A 24,641-nucleotide genomic window follows, 5' to 3' on the forward strand; every position below is an offset into this window, starting at 1 on the left:
GTTGTATTATTTTAGTTGATTTTGGCCTACATGTGAAATTGAATAATACGTTTATTTTAAACTGCATACCCTATATTAGATGCCGTATTCTGGAAGATATTTAAATTATTTTCATTCCGTATAAGTATTTTCCATATCTTAACCCAACGGTTATTAAGTAAATTTAAGAACGCCACTTTTTATTTGAATCTTTAAATCGCAATTACAAACAATTAAATGCAATGGCTACTTTGACGAAAACGAGCCTATTGTACAAAAATATGTAAAAATGGGTATTTACAGAATAACATGGGAATTTATATCTACAGAATAACATGTGTATTGAGAATGTTAACATGGAATTGAAGAGATTTTAAATATCTTCCATTATAAAGAATATAATATCGAGTATGTCATTTAAAATAAGAATACTCTGTGTGATTAAATGATAAAAATGTGAATTTTATTAATGAAACTATCTTGACTAAGATATTTAAGTATATTGCCGGTGTTGGTGATGTGTTGTACATAACCACGACATAGGTACTTAATTCTAATTTTTAAAGCTTACAAATTAGGAAATCTTTAAATATTTAAAAAATGAAGGGAGATAGGTATAGGAAACCCTAATAAGAATTGAAAGCTAAGTAAATTTTCTACTCGATAGACTAGTAAGATACAGGGTGTTCCATTTAAAATAAGTAAGTTATTACAGCTTGAATTTGTTAATAGAACAATCTAATATTTTGACCACCCTGTAAAAAGATAGGTATAGGAAACTCTAGTACAAATTGAAAGCTAAGTAAATTTTCTATGCGATAGACTAGTAAGATACAGGGTGTTCCATTTAAAATAAGTAAGTTATTACAGCTTGAATTTGTTAATAGAACAATATCATATTTTGACCACCCTGTAAGAAATTTTGTTGCAATAAGCATCTGTTTAAGTATGCTAAATAGTCTATTATTGAGATCCAAGAAAGAATTTGTTACTACTTCTTAGATTCGTAGATATTTATTTTTTCTAAAACCTTACATTTTTATAAAAATCGAAATAAATCAAAACACCCTGTATTTAGGTATAGGGAACCCTTATGAAAGTTTAACTTATTTTTTAAGGTCAATTCAATAATGTCATCAGATATAGGGCATTCCATAAGAAAAAATATAACTTTGATATACCACTCTTTTTTGGAACACCCTGTATAATTCACATTATTTTTAGGTTGTAGTATTAAAGGCCCTGTATGTTTCTGTGAAGAAATTTTTTTAAAATATCAAATGGTTTTCTGTACAGAGACCGAGGCGAATAAGATGAACCACCCTGTATACCTTTTATAAAGGATTTTATTCGTTTTTTGTATTATATGGTATACAGCCTACAGGAAAGCTTTTTCCTTGTGGATTTTTATAATAAATTAATTCAAACGCGCGCAGCGTTGAACGCTTCTATAAAGTGCGCCAATGTTTGTGAGAAGGGTGACTTGAGCGTTCTAAATAAAAAAATTATAGAAGCTGTAGATTTAATATTAGACAAATCTTTGTATTCGGTTCTTTACGTAGAATTTTTAAGTCAGTTTTTTTCTAAAATTTATAATTTTCGTCGGCATTTAACAATTAATTTCGCAGTTCATTTGTTTAATAAAAAGTGAAGCACCCACGTTTCGAGTAATACCTACTACTTTTTGATATGTTGTTTATTTAACATTTCTTAATGAAATTATAAAAAGTTCTATTTTATTTGATTTTTTCCATAAGCAAAAACTCCATTGACTCCTCTTAACTGCCTATTATATTATAAACTATTATTATAATGTAAGGAAATTAACTTTATATTCGGATTTCGGATTCTTTCATAATAAATATTCTTAAATTACATCTACCTTTTTATTTTATTACCTGAGTGAGTTGGTGAGGAAAATACCTGCCGGATTAAAATGAACCTTTAAATTTGGTGAGGAAAATACCTGTCGGATTATATGTTTTTAATGGTTGGTGAGGAATTTACCTCCGCCCGAAATTTCGGAGGGATTATCCTCAAATCAGGAGGAATTATTTTAGCTATAGTAGAAGTAAAAATAATGACTTAAAAAAATCATTTCGCTAACTTTATTACGCTGACATTATTGGGTGTGAATCTGTCTTTTAAGTTTACTCCTCCTGGTTAAAAAACAGAGTATAATCTCTTTAATGTTACAGTTTCCACCTTTTCTACTAGTTTCACGTTTACTGTATAGGTGGCACAAGCAATCAGACTAAAAACATTCAAATAAAATTATAATAGTTTTTAAAAGTATCACCTATATATTTTTATATTTTTACGTAAAAATATTAAATTCAATTTATATTAACTAGATAATATATTAAAAACAATAGAAAAATAGAGAAAAGCCTAATCCAACATATAAGGCAAAATTAAATGTCCTACAAAAAGCAAGATCTTGGCAAGATCAAAACAGAAAAGAACTAACGACTAAGAATAAGAATAAAAGTAGAATAGCATATTTAAATGTAAAATAATAAAGCACGAACATAAGAAAAATATCTTTTTGCCGCTTAATTTAAAAATTTTCAAAATCTTTTAGTATTCAGTCACCCGGTTATGACATTGACATTTAATTTCTAAAAAGTTGAGGTTATTTTAGTTGAAAACTGTGGTTGATGCTAGAAATTCAATTTTTTACTGAAATTTGTAGTATTTTTATAACCAAAATATGTCTGTCGAAGAGAAATTGAAACAAGGCCCAAGAGAAGGAATTACTTACCCCTTACAAGTAGTGTATTGCGGTAATTGTTCAATGCCAATTGAGGTAGGTCCATGTACTTATATTATCTAATTTAACATCATAAACTCATAATTTAATATATTGCCGCAGTGAAATTAAACCGACATACATGCAAAAGAGACGTTTTTTACCAGACCCTTCCAAAGATTTTGCAATTCATTTTTTATCCCTTACTACCCTTTAATTGGCACTAGGGATGATTTGCTTGGATAAAATTATGAAAAGTCTTGCTTGTTGAAGTATTGGTAGCAAATAATGAGGTTATTGACATTTCAATTCAATTTTACTTACATGAAATGTAACCTTTCATCTTAATCCTCCCTTAGTTGCTAGGATAAACGGAGCATCAAGAGTCGCTACGGTGTCAGAGACCGACAATTTAAAAAAAATAGTTATTGCTATAAAATTCATACAAATATTTTATATTGTGTATAGGAATGGCTGAAAAATATTTTTGAAAATGTTTTATTGAAAAACAACAGATATAACATGAAAACCCTAGTATAACAATATCATCATCATCAGTGGCGTTACAGCTCTTTATGAGCCAAAGCCTTCTTCAGAACAATCCTCCATTCGCCCCTGTCTCTGGCAACTCTTCTCCATGCTCTAATTCCAATAGATTTTAAATCAGTTTCTATGTTGTCTTGGTACCTAAGTCTCGGTCTTCCTCTTGCTCGTTGTCCTATCGGCCCTCTTCGATCCAAAACTTTTCTGACTATGGCATCTTCCTCTCACCTGATAACATGACCTATCCATCTAAGGCGTGCTACCTTAATGAATTGTACAATGTCAGGTTCTCCAAAATTTCTATACAACTCAATGTTGTAACGCCTGCGCCACAAACCTTGTTCTTTTATGCCACCATATATTCGTCTTAAAATTTTTCGCTCAAAACGTTTGAGCAGTTCTTGGTCATTCTGAGTAAGTGACCAAGTTTTTTTTTCTTTTTGGCTTGGACTATGGTCATTCAGCCAGTCTCAATCAAAAGTAAATGTATTAAAGATATTGCCAATTAGTGAAACTTGGTTATTATAATATTATTACAATTTTTTACTTCTTATTTACCTACTCATTATAGCTAATGTACATAATATGTTAATAAAGTGACCAAGTTTCTGAGCCATATGTTAGCACTGGTCTTATTAGTGTTTTGTAGACAGTCAATTTAATTTTTCTAGGTATTTTTGAGGCCATCTGTCTTCTAGTATAACAATATACATATTGTTATTTGTAATATAAAAATATTCGCTAGGAACCATTTCCCATAATTCCAACAAACTTTTTTGTTCGGCTTCAAAGGACATCTATAAATAAGATTTGACCAAAACTTACCGATAAAATGCAATAATAAGATGCTAAATCTTTACCTGAACTGCAAGTTATGCCAATAAAGTAATAACCACACCGTTAGTCGCTATGGAGTCTTGCACTGAAAATAGCTATAAAACTCGCACAACTGTACCCAAGTAGGTAAGAATGAATACTAACACGAGGTTAGTTGATAGGAAGAGGTACAGAAAGTGGCGATAGAAAAAACCAGTTATTTTGTAAATCCCGAATGAATAATTCTGTTGTCGGTGTGTGACACCGATAGCTACTAACGAAGGGTTAAAGTTTAGGAAGCGACTGACACATTGGGCAATAGGTCTATCTTCTGTTAACATGTTCCGTGCCGATGGCATACATGTGAGCCACATGATACCTTCACCAATGTACGGGCCGGTGTGCATGTATGCCATTGATTATACACATTACACATTTTTAATAATATGTGTTTTTTTTGTCCGTTCAGAGTGTAAGTCTTAGGATGTAAGTCTTAGTATAAGACAAGTATTGATTAAAACATTATGAAAACCAGCCTAATGCCATTTGACAGATTTTTTTTTGACATAATTTTGTGTTGGTTTGATATAAAAATAGACAAAAATATCTTCCACCCTATTTTTTCCCATGCATGAAATTATTCACAAATTACTTTTTATACTAGGTCTCTTTTTTACTCACAGAAACTACTTAGTACCGCAAAATTAAGCTATTTTTCCATAGAAACTACAATAAGTTAAACAAGGATAAACAATATGGCATGTCTTTGATACCCTTTGCATGCCCTACCACCTACCAGCATGTTTAAGTACTATGAATCTTGACATTTATCATTTTCAGTGACAGTGACATTAGCTCATTTGTTGTTTATTAGTTTATTTGAATCTATTGTTTATAGTGTAGGAAACAAAGGTTGAACCTTGCAAAATGGACACAAGTCCGGTTTTATTTTTTTTCTGGTATATCAAGGGGTGCTTATTATAAGACTAACTTTTTCTGAAAAAATTTCGCCCCGGAACCTCCCTTTTCACCCCTTTAAAGGGGGTAATTTGTGGTTTTTGCGGAACGTAGCCCTTCCTGTACCTTTTACAAAAAATTTCTTTTATAGAAATATGAAGAGGACTATATTTTCTACGATTTATTTCCGACAGCATCTCTCTATCATCCACCGTTTAGCGGGGGTGGCGCCATAAAGTTGACAAGTTTTTAAAAAAGATGTTTTTAAAAAATATATATTTTTCCCTAACTGTAACGGAAATTAAGAAGATATCCTGCGGCAATTATTCAAAAATAATTGACTGATTTTTTGGTATAGGTTTCACTTAAGGGTAATTGCCTTTTTTTTAATTACAGGGTGTTACATTTTAAAAAACCTGTTTTTATACCATCTGAACCGTTTATGCTAGAGTAAAAAGACTTTCAGCGATTACCCATGTATTGGTGCTATTTACAAATTTGTATAATGCACCCCCATTTTTTCCCCGGAACCAGCCAAAAAAAAAAGAAGAATTAATAAATAAATTGATTTTCTTGGAATCCTTCACACACAATGCCCTTTATTAATATGCTTCATATATCATTTTGTGCACGCTATTATTACCCATGCATGGACACCAAAAGCGATTTCCTAGTGCAACCCCTGTAGCAAAAAAAAAATAAATAAAATGGGGGGTTGAAATTTTTTTCTGTTTTTTGCTTTTTGATCCATATGGGCATATGCTTCATCAATAGTGCTTTTCAAAAATATATATGGTTATTGCAACATCTCTGCGGAAACCACCCCTATCCTTGAAAATATACTGCAGAAACTACCCCTATCCCTTGGCGAGCATGTTTTTACGATTTTCTCATTACCTATGTATTCTTTTTAAACAAAACTTATACAAGGTTAAAGACCACTATTTACTCTAAAAATTATGTCCTATTCATTTTTTTCGTATAAGCAACCGTTACGGCACAGTGGCGCCGTAAACGTCATATATGCTTTGGCGGGCTCCAGTTTTTGTTTTTTTTTTCGTCATCTGTTCGTTTTATTGATAAAGTACTTATGTAAAATAAAACAACACAGTGTAACCTACAAATTATGACTTATGCACATTTTACATTCTTTGCTCCCCAAAGCCACAGTGGTGGCCCAAAATAAATTTTTGCATATTTTCGCCACCTACACGAATTTTATTGCATTAATGCTACCTTAATAGCACAATATTTACCCTTAGGTGGTCGCTAAGCAGTGGCGGATCCAGGGAGGGGTGATGGGGTGATCACCTCCCCCCTCTCAAACCAAGTGATATTATATTCAAAGATTATAAAAATATTCATTTATTTTTATAGAAATTTAACCAATTGGCCTCTTAACGATGCTGGATCCGCCACTGTCGCTAAAGCATAAAAAGTCATTCTTATAAAAATAATATTAATATAAGTTTTTCTATAAAAATAAATGAATATTTTTATAATCTTCAAATATAATATCACTTTGGTTTGAGAGAGGTGGGGGTGATCGCCCCCATCACCCCTCCCTGGATCCGCCACTGCTTAGCGACCACTTAGGGGTGAATATTGTGCTATTAAGGTAGCATTAACGCAATAAAGTGCGTGTAGGTGGCGAAAATATAAAAAAATTTATTTTGGGCCACCACTGTGGCTTTGGGGAGCAAAGAATGTAAAATGTGCATAGGTCATGAATTGTAGGTTACACTATGTTGTTTTATTTTACATAAGTACTTTATCAATAAAACGAACAGATGACGAAAAAAAAAAAAACAAAAACTGGAGCCCGCCAAAGCATATATGAGGTTTACGGCGCCACTGTGCCGTAACGGTTGCTTAAACGAAAAAAATGAATAGGACCTAATTTTTAGAGTAAATAGTGGTCTTTAACTTTGTATAAGTTTTGTTTAAAAAAAATGAATAGGTAATGAGAAAATCGTAAAAACATGCTCGCCAAGGTATAGGGGTAGTTTCTGCAGTATATTTTCAAGGATAGGGGTAGTTTCCGCAGGGATGTTGCAATAACCATATATATTTTTGAAAAGCACTATTGATGAAGCATATGCCCATAATGATCAAAAAGCAAAAACCAAAAAAAAATTTTCAACCCCCCATTTTATTTATTTTTTTTTGGCTACAGGGCTTGCACTAGGAAATCGCTTTTAGTGTCCATGCATGGGTAATAATAACGTGCACAAAATGATATATGAAGCATATTAATGAAGGGCATTGTGTGTGAAGGATTCCAAGAAAATCACTTTATTTATTAATTCTTCTTTTTTTGGGGTGGTTTCGGGGAAAAAGTGGGGGTGCATTATACATATTTGTAAATAACACCAGTACATGGGTAATCGCTGAAAGTCTTTTTACTCTAGCATAAACGGTTCAGATGGTATAAAAAGGGGTTTTTTAAAATGTAACACCCTGTAATTAAAAAAAGGGCAATTATCCTTAAGTGAAACCTATACCAAAAAATCAATCATCTATTTGTGAATAATTTTCGCAGAATTTCTTTTTAATTTCCGTTGCAGTTAGGGAAAAATATATTTTTTTTAAAAAAATCTTTTTTAAAAACTTGTCAACTTTGGGGCGCCACCCTTGCTAAACGGTGGATGATAGAGAGATGCTGTCAGAAATAAATCGTAGAAAATATAGTCCTCTTCATATTTCTATAAAAGAAATTTTTTGTAAAAGGTACAGGAAGGGCTACGTTCCGCAAAAACCACAAATTACCCCCTTTAAAGGGGTGAAAAGGGGGGTTCCGGGGCGAAATTTTTTCAGAAAAAGTTAGTCTTATAATAAGCACCCCTTGATATGCCAGAAAAAAAATAAAACCGGACTTGTGTCCATTTTGCAAGGTTCAACCTCTGTTTCCTACACTATTATTTGGTTTTCAAATTATTTAACTTTTAGTATTTGTGTATGTCATTTTAATTTTAATTTTCAACTATAATTGTTAGAACGACCAACTGCTGCTCTCTTAACACCTTGGCTGCGTTATGAGATAAATAGACCTCGTATTACATTAACAGTTGGCCGTGTTGACTGTGTCTTAACACACGGTAGCAAATGGGGTATACGGTATACAGACATATATGCCTTGTAACACACTTAACGTACGTTTATAAATATCTCTAAATGCAGCCAAGGTGTTAATTTGATTACTTCCAGTAAGTAGTAAGTACCCATTTATTTTTTACACAAATGTGACAGGTAATATTTTTTACGGCATTATTAGTCGGCATGATGTTCAAGCTGTTTATTGTTGAGTTCATCAATCTCCTCAATATTAATCAGAACGTTTGGACAAAGATAAAGTGGAACAATTATACTATAACGTGACTACTGTAATTACTTATAATAACAATAAAACTAGCGGTTCGTATTTATATACGACTTTATTTATATAACTGTACAGACGAATTTATATTATACACTAAACCTATTTACAAATCTGCCGTATTTATATATGCGATAAAGTTATAATGGAACATTCCAGAAATATCCGCGCCCATCTCGATATCTCCCATCTCTATACCAGTCGGTCCATTTGTCTGTCAGCACGCCCACGTGATTTACCTTCCAGAATTCTCGGGATTCTCGCCGCGAAGATTAGATTACGTCATTCTCTTGTTGTTTACTATTACGGGCGCCGATCAAGAGTTTTCTTTCGTTACACTGCTCCCCTCTTAAGATCTGAGCGTCCCGATCAGCAACTCTACATGAAGGCCCAGGATGGCGGAATCTACACGACTCTCCAGCTCTGCATACACCCTTCAAGAAGAAATAGCAGTCTACTGTCTTTGAAGGGTATGACATCTTCGGGTTCATGCAACACACAGTAATTCGTACGCCAGTTTCTCTGAAGATCACTTCAAGCATGCTTCTCACAATCTTCCAATCCAGATTTTCTACTGCATGGCCTATTTTTGGTATAGCCAAATCTTTGATGTCATAATTACACACGATTTTCTTCAAATTAGTTAGAGCACGCCATATGTTCTCGTAGCTTGGCGTGTCCGTATAAGACTTCCTGGTCACTATATACAGCAAAGATCGAGGACCATCTTCCAATCGCAATACTCTTCCAATTTTAGGTTGTTGATTCCTTAACTCGTCCAGGCGGCCGAACTTTCTATTGAATACGGACGAGATTCCTTTAGTCATCTCGAGGTCTTGGGCAACACAGTGGGCTAGAGAGACGTTTTCTGGAACACCAAACAGATCTTGCTGAACTTCTGTGGTCACGCCGAATCTAGCACTCTTTCTTTCTGCGTAATTTGACATAAATTCCTTAAAACTTGGCTGTGGTGCATCTTTCATCTCCTGTTGGAGGACTCGGGCTTCCTCTGTTTCATTTGAGCCAGCATATGGGGCAAGACGATTTATGTGAATAACTTTTGGTTTACCGTTTGGTAACTTCTTAATTCTGTATATTACGTCATTTATTTTCTTCTTAACTTCATACGGACCTTCCCATTGTCTTTGCAGTTTAGGACACAGGCCTCGACGACGTTGTGGATTATAAAGCCAGACAAGATCACCTACTTCGAAGCTTTCATTCTTGCAGCGAGAATCATATTGATCTTTCATTCTGTCACTGGCTATCTGGATGTGTTGTCGGGCAAATTCATGAATGTTGTTCATTCGTAACTTCAGGCGGTCGACGTATTCTTCACCTGCAACATGTTCCTCGGAAGGTCTGCAGCCAAACTCTAGGTCGCAGGGCAAACGAACTTCACGACCCAACATCAGGCAGGTTGGCGTTTGACCTGTAGTTTCATTTACGGCCGAGCGGTAGGCCATCAGGAATAAATGAATGTGTTGGTCCCAATCTCGCTGATGTTCAGATACAACTTTGGACAAGTGTTTACCCATCGTTCGGTTCATCCTCTCGACCATCCCATCTGATTGAGGATGCAGGGGTGTTGTTCTGGTCTTATTGGCACCAATCAATTTACAAACGTTTTGGAAAAGAGCTGACTCAAAGTTCCGCCCTTGGTCGGAGTGGATCTCCAAGGGAACACCAAATCGGCTGAAGAATTCTTTAACAAGTACCTCTGCAACGGTAGCAGCTTCTTGATTTGGTAATGCATAGGCCTCGGTCCATTTCGTAAAATAATCCATGGCTACCAGGATGTATTTATTTCCAGCATCAGTTTCTGGAAATGGACCTGCAATGTCGATTGCTACTCTTTCCATAGGACAGCCAACATTATACTGTCTCATGGGTGCTCTCTTTTTACCAACTGGACCATTACCGGATGCACACAGTTCACATTTCTGGCACCATCTTCTTACATCATCTTTACAGTTCACCCAATAGAACCGTTCTCGAACCTTTTGCAGAGTCTTCGTAATACCAAAGTGTCCACCTGATGTACCGTCATGCAACTGACGCAATACTTCTGACACTTTACTTTTAGGTACAATCAACTGAAGCTTAGATTCTGTACCATCATCGTTCTCAAAGGTTCTGTACAGAAGATCATCTTTTAGTATCAGGCAATTCCATTGGCTCCAGTAGGCCTTGACTTCCGGACTACATGCACTAATGTTTTGCCAACTAGGTCTCTCACCTCGACGCATCCAATCCAATACTCTTTTTATACATGGATCATCTTCTTGGGCGTGTTGTAACTGTTGGGGCTGCCATTGTTCATTAACTACGGTGGTTCGTCTCACGGGGCAAAATCGTTCCTCTACTTTAAGCCGGTGATTACAACTTTCACCGCATGGCCGTATCGAGGAAGCATCTGTATTTGAACGAACTCTTTCAGCCCTCTTCACGCGTCTCTTCGGCATCGTGTCACGAATCACCTTCCGTACCATTTCCACCAAACGTTCATCTTTTCTCTTATCGCCTTTTTCCACGGCTATTACTCGATTGTTTCGTGAAGCTTGGCTAGCTGCTTCGTGTTCCAAGGCAATAGCAAGTGCTTCATGTAAAACTTTCGGTCTTGCTAGTCGTAAAGCTTTCTGTAGTTCACTATCTTTCAGCCCATTGACAAAGGTATCTACCGCAATTTCTTATAAAATACTGTCCGGCGCCTCCGGATAAGCCAACCGCACCACACGAGCAACATCCGCTTCAAATTCTTGCAGATTCTCACTGGCTCGTTGACTTCTACTTCGCAGTTGTGCTTTGTATACTTGTTGTAGATGAGCATCTCCATAGCATTTTTCTAGACGAGTGAACAAGGTCTGGTAACATTTTTCTTGACCCTTAGGAATTTACCTTAGTATATCTGCAGCATCACCTCGTAAAGCAGCAGTCAAGGAAACAGCCTTTTCTTGTTCGGTCCAATGATTGGCGGTCGCAATAGCTTCAAATTGTCTAAGATATATGGACCAAGAGGACTTTCCATCGAATGGTGGTAATTTGAATCTCATATTATGCGACTTTTCGTCTCTCGGTAGTTCATCTTTCACTACAGGATCTAACGCTGCTGCATTAACTGATGGTTGTACTTTTGTATCGGTTATCATGCTCTCTAGTTGTTTGATCTTTTCTTCTACGGTCTCTACACTTTTCTGCATCTTATCGAATGTTCTAGAAACTTCTTCAAATTTCTCGTCATTCTGTCTACAAACGTTTTTAATTACTTGAGAAACACTTTCAAATTTCTCGTCGCTTTTTCTAGAAGTTTCATCGATCTTTTGAGAAACACTTTCAAATTTCTCGTTGTTCTGTCTACAAACGTCTTTAATTACTTGAGAAACACTTTCAAATTTTTCGTCGCTTTTTCTAGAAGTTTCATCGATCGTTTCAGAAACAGTTTTTAATTTCGATAAGATTACTTGTTCTGCTGACTGGAAGTGGAACGTCTCTGGGTCATCTCCGTTCTTCGTGAGGACTTCCTTGAGTCGTGCTTGTAGGACTATCTTGCACCCACTGCTGTCTAATTCGTACTCTTCTAATTGTTCACGGAGCTGTTTTATGGTCAGTTCTTGTAGCAACATCTTTGGTCGGCACACACGTACTTTTCAAAATGTCTTAAGTCTTTCCGAATACCGAACAATCAACGCACTTTAAACTATTCCCGACGAATAAAGTCCAAAAGTCTTTTAAAGTCTTTCCGAATTCACTTATTTATATCGCACTAAGTTTACTGTATTTTTACCCCACACCTGACACCAATATAACGTGACTACTGTAATTACTTATAATAACAATAAAACTAGCGGTTCGTATTTATATACGACTTTATTTATATAATTGTACAGACGAATTTATATTATACACTAAACCTATTTACAAATCTGCCGTATTTATATATGCGATAAAGTTATAATGGAACATTCCAGAAATATCCGCGCCCATCTCGATATCTCCCATCTCTATACCCAGATAGCACAAGTACGTTTTATTGACATCCAATGGACGTATATCTGTGTACATTGGAACGTCCAATGGACGTCCCGCTAAGGTACAATGGACATCCGATGGACGTCCAACGAATGTCCAGAGTTCACAAAATTGGACGTCCATAGAACGTCCGCTACAAACGTACATTGTACGTTGTATTGGAGCTTTCAGTGTACACCTTATGTACATTCAATGTACGTCTTATGGACATTTGTAGGGCACTTTCAGAAAGCAATCTAGTATCCATAATTTTGTGAATACATAGCAAAAAGCCTTTATAGGAAATAGTTCCTTATAATACTAAACTTATAGATACTTAAAAATATTACACAAAAGACCTTTTTTATTTCTCTTTACTATAACTTCATTATAATATATACTTTATTATAGGAACTAGGAACTTCATTAATGCACGACTGCACTTGCACGATAAACAGAAAACACAAATATATCACAGGATGTATTTTCATAAAGACGAGATTCAGATAATGACGCCCTAGGAAGCATGCACATTAAAAGAGGTTTAATCTCTGTTCTGTTTCTGTTCCAAACTATTTTTAGAGTCAGTACCGTTGTTGTATATTACAAGCGCGTTTGCCATTCTGTGAATTATCATAAATAAACCATCCTTCAGTATTCCACAACAATTAACAGCTATAATCCCCTAAAAGTACCTGCCTAATACTACACCTTTCACGACCGATAGCGCGAAGAGCGACAACGTTGTCAAGAAGATTCTCATTTAGTTTGTATTGGGACTTAATATAATAGTCGCGTTTTGTGTAAAATATCCATGGACCACAAATGGATGTCCAATGTACGTTGAAATCAAACGTCCAATGGACGTCCCGTAATGTACGTACATAGTACGTCCAGTTTTGGTCCATGGACGTTTGGACTTTAAATGTACGTTATATGGACGTACATCGGACGTTGTGTGCTATATGGGTACCAGTCGGTCCATTTGTCTGTCAGCACGCCCACGTGATTTACCTTCCAGAATTCTCGGGATTCTCGCCGCGAAGATTAGATTACGTCATTCTCTTGTTGTTTACTATTACGGGCGCCGATCAAGAGTTTTCTTTCGTTACAATACCTATATCTCAAAAATTGATTTTTGTAGTTCAATTAAATGGATTGATATAATTTCACAGCGACGATATTTTGTTCCCTAAAGGATTGTAATGTTTTTAATGCAAGCTATTTTGTTTTTATAGTACTGTGAGTACTATCCAGAATATGAAAAATGCAAGCACTGGCTAGAAGTTAATTTACCATCAGAATTCGAAAAAGTAAAAATTGGCGATGATAATCCTGTCGAGGAAGAAAAGAAAAGACAGAAACGTGGCGGCAAAGGTATGATCAAAACAAAAAAAAAGGAGGATGGTCCCAAACAAGTGTGTGTTTCGAGAGCTCCAAGAGGCAAAAAGAAGTCTGTTACTGTAGTTACAGGATTGAGTAGTTTTGGTAAGATTATTATAAGTCATATTGTCATATTATTTAGATAATATACTCAAAAAGTAGAGTTGAATTTAAAGGTCATCACAATTTCTCCCCTACAAGAACTGAAATCTGTACTGATAAATAAAAAGGTCTTAAGGCAAAAATATCGATTTTGAGTAAGTTTTTTAGTATGTTAATAAATTATTGGGATGATTACGATCACACTCTTATGATTTTTGTGACGGATATTCTTGAGTTAAAGTTGATTTCATGTAATCGAATTAACTACCTTTCAAAAAAGTTGTCCCAGGAACGCAACTCATAACTATTGGCAATATCATTTTAAAGTCTTCTACTTTAAAATGTATAATATATGTCTGAATTTCCGATATAAATGAGTCAGATTAAATTAAATTATTAGAAGAACTTTTTACTAAGCAACGACATTTTTGTTTAATTTATTGTATTTGGCAACAACATCCGATGTGGATGTCAAAACGTTAATTAAATAATTTTTTTCAAGTTAAATTGTGGCTTATTTCCCAATTGAATCACTTCACGCTAAAAGGGAGTCAGTCAGCAGACGGGGTCCGGACAAATAATCCCCAAATAAATAATCCCAGACAAAAAATCCCCACAAATTAATTATCCCTGGACAAAAAAAATCCCCGGACAAAATACCCCCACAAAAAATCCCGGACAAAAAATCCCCAAGAAATATTTGCTGCCGAATAGTTCTCTTAAAAGTTTTCCCGAAATTTTAACAAATTTCGAATTCCAATTCAATGCTGAAAACTTCAAATTTTACATGACAAAACAGTGCGAGTTTTTTTAAAAATCGTGGAAGATATGGGAAATGAGCTAAGGCCTCGTTTTCATGACAGGCACGTTTTGATAACGCGCGATTACAACTAAATACATTTTACTTGAGACCGTTCACATGCTAACGTGCGTTTAAGGTCATTAAGACGCGCGTTGGTATGTGAACGGTCTCAAGTAAAATGTATGTAGTTGTAAAACGGGGCCTTAGCTCATACCCCATATTTTCCACGATTTTTGAAAAGATCACACTTTTTTGACATGTATAATTTTTTAGAAAACTATTCGACAGCAAATATTTCTTGGGGATATTTTGTCCAAAAAATTTGTGGGGATTATTTGTCCGGGATTATTTGTCCGGGGATTATTTGTCCTAGCTTCTAGCAGACCCCAGTTTTCGAGAAATCAAATAAAACTGTTTCATCAATAAATGCAATTAAAATACCTCAAACAAAAATATGCATTATAAAGTACCAACAATAGCAAGATTTTTTTGATATAAAAAAGTATTGGTTTGGTAAGTTGAGGGCTTCAGAAAAAATCATAAAGTCTCTTGACTTAGGTCCCTTTTAGAATAAAACAGAAGATAACATGGGTAAATAATTTTTTAATCATGTTAGAATCACAAATTGTATTGGAAATTAGGTATTTTGACAAAGCTAACACCATTGTTTATATAGGGAGATAGTTGGTCAGTCCAATAGGTAAATATGTTTGATTCAAATTGAGACAGTCACCAGATGTCCCCACAAGTTCTGTCAGGGTCGCAACGTCAAAATGCATAGACACCAAGTTGGATACGATCCTATTCATAACACCCCAACTCGCATACATATTAAGAAAAATAAATATATAGAAAAGTATATTTAGAAATTGAATTAATGATGTCATGCTATATGTTACGGTCAATGTGATAAGTCCGGTCTGTATTAATAATAACCGGTCTGTATTAATAATAACCTTAGCAGTTGGTCAATGTGATTAATAATGCCTTTATAATTAGATTAACCGGTTATTATTAATACTATCCTAACAGCTCTGGTAAATGTAATAAAAACGCATTTTGGAAACTTGGTAATAAAGTTAACACTTAAACAGAACTTATTAATCAGACAACCCAACTAGACATGTAATAAGTAAAAACAGACTCGAATTTGGTAATAAAGCTAAACGCCTAAACATAATTTATCAATCAAAAAACCTAACTAGACTTATATTTGGTAACAAACAAGTAATAATAGACTTGTATTTGGTAACAAAATTAAAACACCATTTATCAATCAAAAAACCCAACTAGACATTTAATAAGTAAAAACAGTTAAACACTTAAGGGGAAAGGCGCAAAATGTCGCCTGTTAAAATTTTCAATGTGTTTTAAATGTATTCATTTTTTTGGAATCATGAGAAAACTAATAAGTATTTTTAAAAAATTTAAACACAGAATGAAAGATTACGTTATTACCGAAGGTCTCAAGTCCATCAGAATAAAAAATTTCTTTTGAATGAAATATTTGCAATTAAAAATAACTAACTTATTAAAATAAACATTATAGAAGTTTTCAGGGACTTTCGGCCCTCGGTAATCATGAAGTCTTTCACTCTGCCTTTAAATTTTTCAAAAAAATTTATTAGTTTTCTTAGGATTCGAAAAAAATAAATACATTTAAAGCACATTAAACATTTTGTCAGGCGACATTTTGCGCCTATGCCCTTAAACAAAATTATCAATCAAAAATCCTAACTAGACATGTAATAATAGTCTAAGAGCTAGTGAACCCTCCGACTAACGGTCGTCCTGTAAGGCTAGAAATTTGTCTAGTGATAATTTATAGCACACTAAGGCTAAAAACCATGACCTGGCAGGCATCAGCGGTGCACGTGTATCTACCAGGTGAATCGAAAAGTGCAAATTTAGGGGGTAAAATAAACTTTCTCCTGTAAGGTTTAAATTTAAGTATGTCTTTGAGTAAGTCATTTAGAAGAAATGTTTACAATGACAGGCGATTCTGAAGAGTATAAGACCTTGCCAGGCGAGGGGAAAGATTAGGGGTTTTTCCTAAAATTATTCTTTTTGCATCATACAAATTTTTTTTAGGTTTTTTGAATCATTCCAAACAGAAAAGGTCTTTAGTGATTTTTCTCTTAAGTTAATAGTTCTTGTTATATAAGCGATTGAAAATTTTTAAAATTGCGAAATCGGCCATTTTTAACCCTAAATCGGACATTTATCTAAAAATTTCAAAGTTGCCAAGGTAGGTAGATATTCTTTAAATATTGATTGATGAAATCCCAAAGAGGTTTTTGCAATACAATATCGGAAACCCTATTGTTTTTTAATTGCTAATCAAGCGGGCGCGACACTGTAGTATAAGTGAGGACGTTTGAGTTGGCATAAATTCATTATCTCGAGAATGGGCAAATTTCAAGAGAAATCCTCAGACAGGTCGATTTTTATTTTTAACTTAGGACTTTTTGGCATATATATAATACTAGTGACGTCATCCATCTGAGCGTGATGACGTAATCGATGATTTTTTTTAAATGAGAGTAGGGGTTGTGTGATAGCTCATTTGAAAGGTTATTTAATTCTCTATTCACTAGTATAACCATTAACATAATTATTTATACAGGGTGTACAGGCTCTTAGACTATAAGTATGTATTAACAAACTCGTATTTTGGCAATACATTTAGACAGTTAAACAGAACTTATCAATCAAAAAACCTAACTATACTAAATTTGCAATCAAGGTGCAGTAGAAATTTACAAACCAAGACATGTTAAATACTACTAGGAGCACTCCCGAATCATAATTTACAATGTATAAACTTTGGAAATTATGATTTAGGATTTACAATGTATATGGGTACATTGTAAATTATGATTCAGGAGTACTCCTAGTAACATTTAACGTGTCTTGGTTTGTTTATTTCTACTGCATCTTGATTGTAAATTTAGTATAGACATGTAATAAGTAAACCCTCCACCCCACAAGCTTCTAAGAACTTATTGGTATTCAACATTTATCACGTTTACCGTTTGAATACGGGATTTATTAATAATAACCGGTCAATGTGATTATTTCTGGTATATTTATTACTTTTACCTAGCTATTCGGGTTGTATTAATAGTAACCGGTAATTATTAATAATTCCCATTTAATCACATTTACCGTAACATATACAGGGTGTCCCGAAAAGAATGGTCATAAATTATACCACACATTCTGGGGTCAAAAATAGTTCGATTGAACCTAACTTACCTTAGTACAAATGTGCTCACAAAAAAAGTTACAGCCCTTTGAAGTTACAAAATGAAAATCGATTTTTTTCAATATATCGAAAACTATTAGAGATTTTTTATTGAAAATGGACATGTATAATTTTTATGTCAGGAACATCTTAAAACAAAATTATAGTGAAATTTGTCCACCCCATAAAAAATTTATGGGGATTTTGTTCCCTTAAACCCCCCCAAACTTTTGTGTACGTTCCAATTAATTCATTATTGTGGTACCATTAGTTAAACACAACGTTTTTAAAACTTTTTTGCCTCTTAGTATTTTTTCGATAAGCCAGTTTTTACTGAGATGCGGCTTCTTTTTCAATACATTTACGTAAAAATTTTATGGGGGTTTTGTTCCTTTAAACCCCCCTAATGTTTGTGTACGTTCCAATTAAACTATTATTGTGGTACCATTAGTTAAACACAGTGTTTTTAAAACTTTTGTCTCTTAGTCTTTTGTTCATAAGTCACCTTTTATCGAGATGTAGCTTCTTTTTCAAAATATACCTAAAAATGTAAATTATAAATAAATTTTCAGATTATTAACAGGTCTCTATAACCGTACTTAACCATATACAAATATGTGGTGGATTCGACAAATATTCAAAATATCTCGATAAACACTGGCTTATCGAAAAAGTACTAAGAGGCAAAAAAGTTTTAAAAATAATGTGTTTAACTAATAGTACCACAATAATAATTTAATTGGAACGTACACAAAAGTTTGGGGGGGTTTAAGGGAACAAAACCCCCATAAAATTTGTATGGGGTGCACAAATTTTACTTAATTTTTTTTTAAGATATTGCTGTCGTAAAAATGCCACATGTCAATTTTCAATAAAAAATCTCTGAGAGCTTTCGATATATGAAAAAAAATCGATTTTCATTTTGTAACTTCAAAGGGCTGTAACTTTTTTTGTGTGCACTATTGTATATAGGTAAGTGAGGTTCAATCAACCTATTTTTGACCCCAGAATCTGTGGTATAATTTATGACCAATCTTTTCGGGACACCCTGTATAATAGCATGACATCATTAATTCAATTTCTAAATATGTATATTCTTCCATATATTTATTTTTCTTAATATGTATGCGAGTTGGGGTGTTATGAATAGGATCGTATCCAACTTGGTGTCTATGCATTTTGACGTCGTGACCCTGACAGAAATTGTGGGGACATCTGGTGACTGTCTCAATTTGAATCAAACGAATTTTCCTATTGGGCTGACCAACTATCCCTATATAAACAATGCTAACACATTAATATTGTGTAACATATTAATCTTGTTGAAGGTTTTTGTTTAAAATAAATTTGTTTGATAAAAAATAATTTAAAAAAGTAATGTTCTCTTTAATCTTCATCTTCAACGTCATTTTTCTCATTGGAAGTAGGTCAGTTCATAACCTCCTCATAAAATTACTTATGTTCTTCTGGTATGTATGGTAGTAATTTCCTAATATCTTCAATCTTTTTTTTTATTAATAGTTACTTTACCCTGAGCCTTGGCGATAGGTCCTAACAAGTTCCTAGGCAGTTATTTTTGTTGTAACTCGAATGTATGGAAAATAAAACTATCAATGAAAGGTCTTGCCACAACAAATCCTGGCATTTCTGAATCATAAGTCATGTGCATCATACTGCTTATCATAAACTTTTGTTTTTGTCCTTTAGGCACTGTTTTTTCTCGTTTCTTCAGCATTTATTTTATACAGTACGGGCCACCAGTTTTTGAAATCTAGTATTTCCTCTGTGTTTACTTCCTTAACAATAAATTTGTTAGATTTACTTGACTGAATTATCATTTTAGTAATTTCATGAATAGTATAGAACCTATCATGCTTTCTGATTTCTCGTTTTATGATGCTAAAATCTCTGTCGCAAGGCAGAAATGAGTGGCCTCTTCTAGGAAAGAATTTCTCAATTTTTTGAAAGCGTTTTATCTCTGTTAAGGGGTTACATAGGTCTTGCGGGTAAAAAAAGTGACTGATTAAAAATTTATATCTCGAAAACTAAAAATTATTTTTATTTATAATTGAATCATGTAAAAGTATAGTACTTAAGATACTCTCAAAAAAATTTCCAGCCAAAAATATTCATTTTTGTAGAGTTGACTGCAATTTTTCGACAACAGCCCTTTTTCCTCTGGCTAGTGAATGAACGAAGGAATTTTTATTAGGTGAAGTTGTTTTTGTTTTATAAAAAAAACTACTTTAAAAATGGTCATTTTTGAAAAAATGAGAAAAATTGGGATCGAAAATGTGTTTAAACTTATGTAAAATCTTCAAATTTCATTTTTTTTAAATTCCTTCGTTCATTTACTAGCCAGAGGTATAAACTACAAGAAACTTTTTGATTTAAGATGAGACTGGACTTAGTTATGCTGCCCACCGCAAACAAAGGGCTGTTGTCGAAAAATTGCAGTCAACTCTACAAAAATGAATATTTTTGGCTGAAAATTTTTTTGAGAGTACATTAAGTACTATACTTTTACATGTTCCAATTATAAATAAAAATAATTTTTAGTTTTCGAGATAAATTTTTTTTAAAAAGTCACTTTTTTTACCTGCAAGACCTATGTAACCCCTTAAGTACATTAAAAATCGAACAATGGCGTGATTTTTGTTTTGTCCCCCGCAATTATCCGAATATACATGTAATTCAGTGTATTGTGAAGGGACAGATTGTAAAAAGTCTAGTATGAAGGACCAACTTTTCATGCTAGAACGACCACAGTCAATGACTGAGACCCTTCTAGCATAAAATTAGATTTTCAAGTGTGCTATGCATTAGAAGCATCTGACTGAAGCCTTTTTAGCACGAATTTGTAGATGTATGTTTCAAAATACAAAAACGAGTTTAACTCTAATTGTCATTTCTTTGACTGAGGCCCTTTTAGCATGAAGCGATTTAATTAGAATAGTTAATTATGTGCATTACATTAACATTACAGCATTAAAATCGATGAAAAGCGATTGAATTTCAAGGCTTAGTTGAATTTAATAGGTAATTTCAAAATAGAGATAAAAATTAGTTGATTTCTATTGCTTTTTAACAGCTTAACACCTTTTTACTTATCAATACAGAAATATTATCCAAAATAAAAAAATAGTATATACATTATATTTTAGGTTTCAGTATTCAGTTTTTATTTATCAATAAACATTCCATCTTAAATTGACTAAATATTTTGTCTCATCCTAATTCTGATGGAAGATAATCTGCTACATTCCTGTTTGGTTTCTATCAAGCAGTATAAGATTACATACCTTTGTTCTAACGGATCTTTGTACATACATGAAATTATTCACAAATTACTTTTTATACTAGGTCCCATTTTTACTCACAGAAACTAGTATCATAAAAAAATTAAGCCGCTTGTCCATAGAAACCACAATAAGTTAAACAGTGATAAACAATACATGATAAACAATCTTTGATTACATTATTTATTAAGAATTTTGATATTTATCAGTTTCAGTGACATTGACGCATTTGTTGTGTTTAAAAACTGATTTTCATCTAATTTAAACTTTTAGTTTTTGTCTGACGTTTCATTGTAATTTTTATTTTCAAACATAATTATTAGAACGACTAACTCTGTTGCTCTCTTATTTGATTATTTCTGGTAATTATTTATTTTTAAGCTAATGAGACAAGCAATATTTTTTAACTTACAAATTGTTTTAACAAAATTATTTTACAAAAAAATGTTTGTCCGATAAATATGTTGGTAATTTTAAACAGCCCGACACGTAGAACATGTCAAACGACAGGATTTATATTGTTGGTAAATAGCAGTCTGATTTTTGCATGAGAGTTTAATGAAAGGGTAACAAATCAATTATAAGTTCTGTCCGACAAAATACATGGGACGTTGGAAACCTGCAACCTGTTCCACAATTAAAACTTCCCCTGTTCCAGTGTTCCCGTACATCAAAGTTTGTCCGACTAGACACCGTTAAGCTATTAACAAATTTTCAGCTTGCTATTAATCAACTTTTTTTTTGGTACGCGGTATCCAGGCCTAGTATATTTGTGCGTGCATAAGTATTATATCGCCGCCGCCTACGAAAAGTATAACTCCGAAAAATGCCGTTAAGAGTATAACTTTCAATAAACGCCGCGAAAAATATTATTTTCGATTGATTGTGAAAATTATAATCCCTAATAAAGTGTTAGCGAAAAAAATTATTTTTTGAGGAGTATTAGCAAAAAAACATCATTTCTGTTTGTGGGTCCATGAAAATTATAATTACTAAAAAGTTATCGTTGAAAATAACTATTCTTCGATGAATAACATTGAAAAAAAATATTTCTAATTCTGTATTCATGAAGATTATAACTCCTAATAATGCGCGGTGAAAAGTATGATCCTGAATGAATTAGAGCGAAAAATATTTTTTCTCGAAGACCATAAATTTTAATACGGTGCGGTGAAAAGAAAAGTATCACAATAATTTCGTGTAAAAAGAATTATTTCTGATTATATTTCCACGAAAATTAATATTACTACATATTTCTCGGCCAAAATAATTACTCTTCGTTGAACGACAGCAAAAAAAAAATCATTTCTATTTCTATGTTTGCGAAGATTATGAATCCTAATAATGCGCGGCGAAAAGAATAATACCTAAAGCGACGGCGAAGACATATTTTGCTTCCTTTCCAAGAAAGCTTTGACTTCAAGAAACAGAATCAGAAACAACTTAATTTATCACCAATCGATGTAACTTTTCGAGTATATCATCAGATATGTATGTGAATGTATGTGGGCGTGCTTGTATGTGTGTGTATGTAATATATTACTTATAATATCCGAAATGGTTGAACAGAATTTAATCTACAAAAGCTTATTTTAAAGGTTTTTGGAGTGATAAAATGATGTACATGCAAAAAAATGTTGGTGTTGCCGATTAATTAAATATTTTTAATGTAAATCTTTAAGGAGTTATTTTTTTCGCAAGAACAGAAACGTAAATATGTAATTATATTCGTCGTCATCTATTAAGAACTAGATGTTTTCGTCATAAATATTTTGGGAGTTATGTTCTTCGTGGATGTACAGATAAAAAGAATTATTTTTTGTTGCTCCTGGTCTAAAAATAATTCTTTTCGTCACAAATATTTTTAGATTTATAATCTTCTTGGGCACGTAAATAGCAATAATTTTTGTCGCCGATATCTGTAAAGAAGTAATTGTTTTCCCCACAACCTTTTGGAAATTATAGTATTCGCCGATACATTAACAAAATTATTTTTTTTTGTAGTCACTTATTGAAAAATGATTCCTTTGCTGTAAATCTTCCAGGAATTATTTTTTTGCGAGAACAGAAAGGGACATAATTGTTTTCGTCGGCATCTATTAAGAAATACATATTTTTGGCATAAATATTTTGGGAGTTATAATCTTCGCGGACACGCATAAAAAAATTGTATCGCCAACACTTATCAAAGAGTTATTATTTTCACTGAAAATGTATTAGGAATCACATTAATCATAGGTACCAGCGATACGTGCTCACATGTACATTATGTTATTATATTTAAGATATTGTAGCTAACAGTAATTTATTATCTACCGTGGCTGAGCGGATCAAGCAATCCAAAGCCAATAAGAAAAGAGAAAAAAACTTTAAATTATCAAAATTACATTAAAACAAAATAAAAATATAAATGTCTAATAAATTTTATTCGATCAATTATTTTATAAATACATAAAATTGAAATTTATTTCTATTTCTCTATCAAATTAATGATATAACAAAAAATAAAAAAAATATAGATACAGTTGATTCTGCAAATAGACACTTCATGAGTTTCATCTTAAAATCACTCTCAAAATTGTGTATATGATCTGTACAGTAATTGTTTATCAGTGCCTTTATTGACCGGGTTGCAAAGCTTGTTTCTTTACATTCTGACATGATCTTAATCGAGGGATACTTTATTGTTAAATGTTGGACTTTATGGGATGTATGTTTGTTGCTATAAGAGTGTTAGCAAATATAATAAGCTTTTACAAATATATTAGATAATATACACATATTTATTCAGACAAAATCAACACTAAGAAATAATCAGATAATACTGAGGCATAAAAACAGTTTCAGAACAACATCTTTTTTTCAGATATTGATTTGAAAGTTGCAGCCAAATTCTTTGGTACAAAATTTGCATGTGGTTCATCAGTCACAGGTGACGATGAAATTGTTATTCAAGGAGATGTTAAAGATGACTTGTTTGATGTTATTCCAGAAAAGTGGCCTGAAGTAAGTGATTAAATTATTGAGATATTTTTGGTAGTAATTTCTGTTTTTTTTTAGATTGATGAGGATCTCATTGAAGATCTGGGTGACCAAAAGAGATAAACTATTTATATTTTTTTAAGATTACCTTTTAAGTCATAATAACAAATTAAACTATTTGTTCGCAGTTGTTGTTTTATTCTACTGAAGTTTGCACCAAGCCATCGAGAAAACTTGTAATTAGAACCCTTTCGCTGTGTTAATTAAATGCATACCGCTGACCATTGCGGCTTGCGGCAGTAGTTTTTTTTTTAAACTAAACTCGATACTTGTTCAACCATTGTTTTTATACATGTATTAAAACCGATTATAATAATTTTTTCTGAATTTTTGCG

General features: G+C 33.1%; 1 protein-coding gene across 1 annotated transcript; it reads left to right on the plus strand.

Moving 5' to 3' along the window:
* Positions 1-2,496: 2,496 nt before the first annotated feature.
* Positions 2,497-24,433, plus strand: LOC114333487 (density-regulated protein homolog). The gene is made up of 4 exons (XM_028283376.1): positions 2,497-2,788; positions 13,670-13,919; positions 24,131-24,270; positions 24,325-24,433. The coding sequence occupies exons 1-4, from the start codon at positions 2,693-2,695 to the stop codon at positions 24,367-24,369; spliced, it is 531 nt and encodes a 176-aa protein (XP_028139177.1). The 5' UTR covers positions 2,497-2,692; the 3' UTR covers positions 24,370-24,433.
* The last annotated feature ends 208 nt before the right edge of the window (positions 24,434-24,641 follow it).

The sequence above is a fragment of the Diabrotica virgifera genome, chromosome 1, assembly GCF_917563875.1.
Source record: "Diabrotica virgifera virgifera chromosome 1, PGI_DIABVI_V3a".
Classification (NCBI taxonomy): Eukaryota; Metazoa; Arthropoda; class Insecta; order Coleoptera; family Chrysomelidae; genus Diabrotica; species Diabrotica virgifera.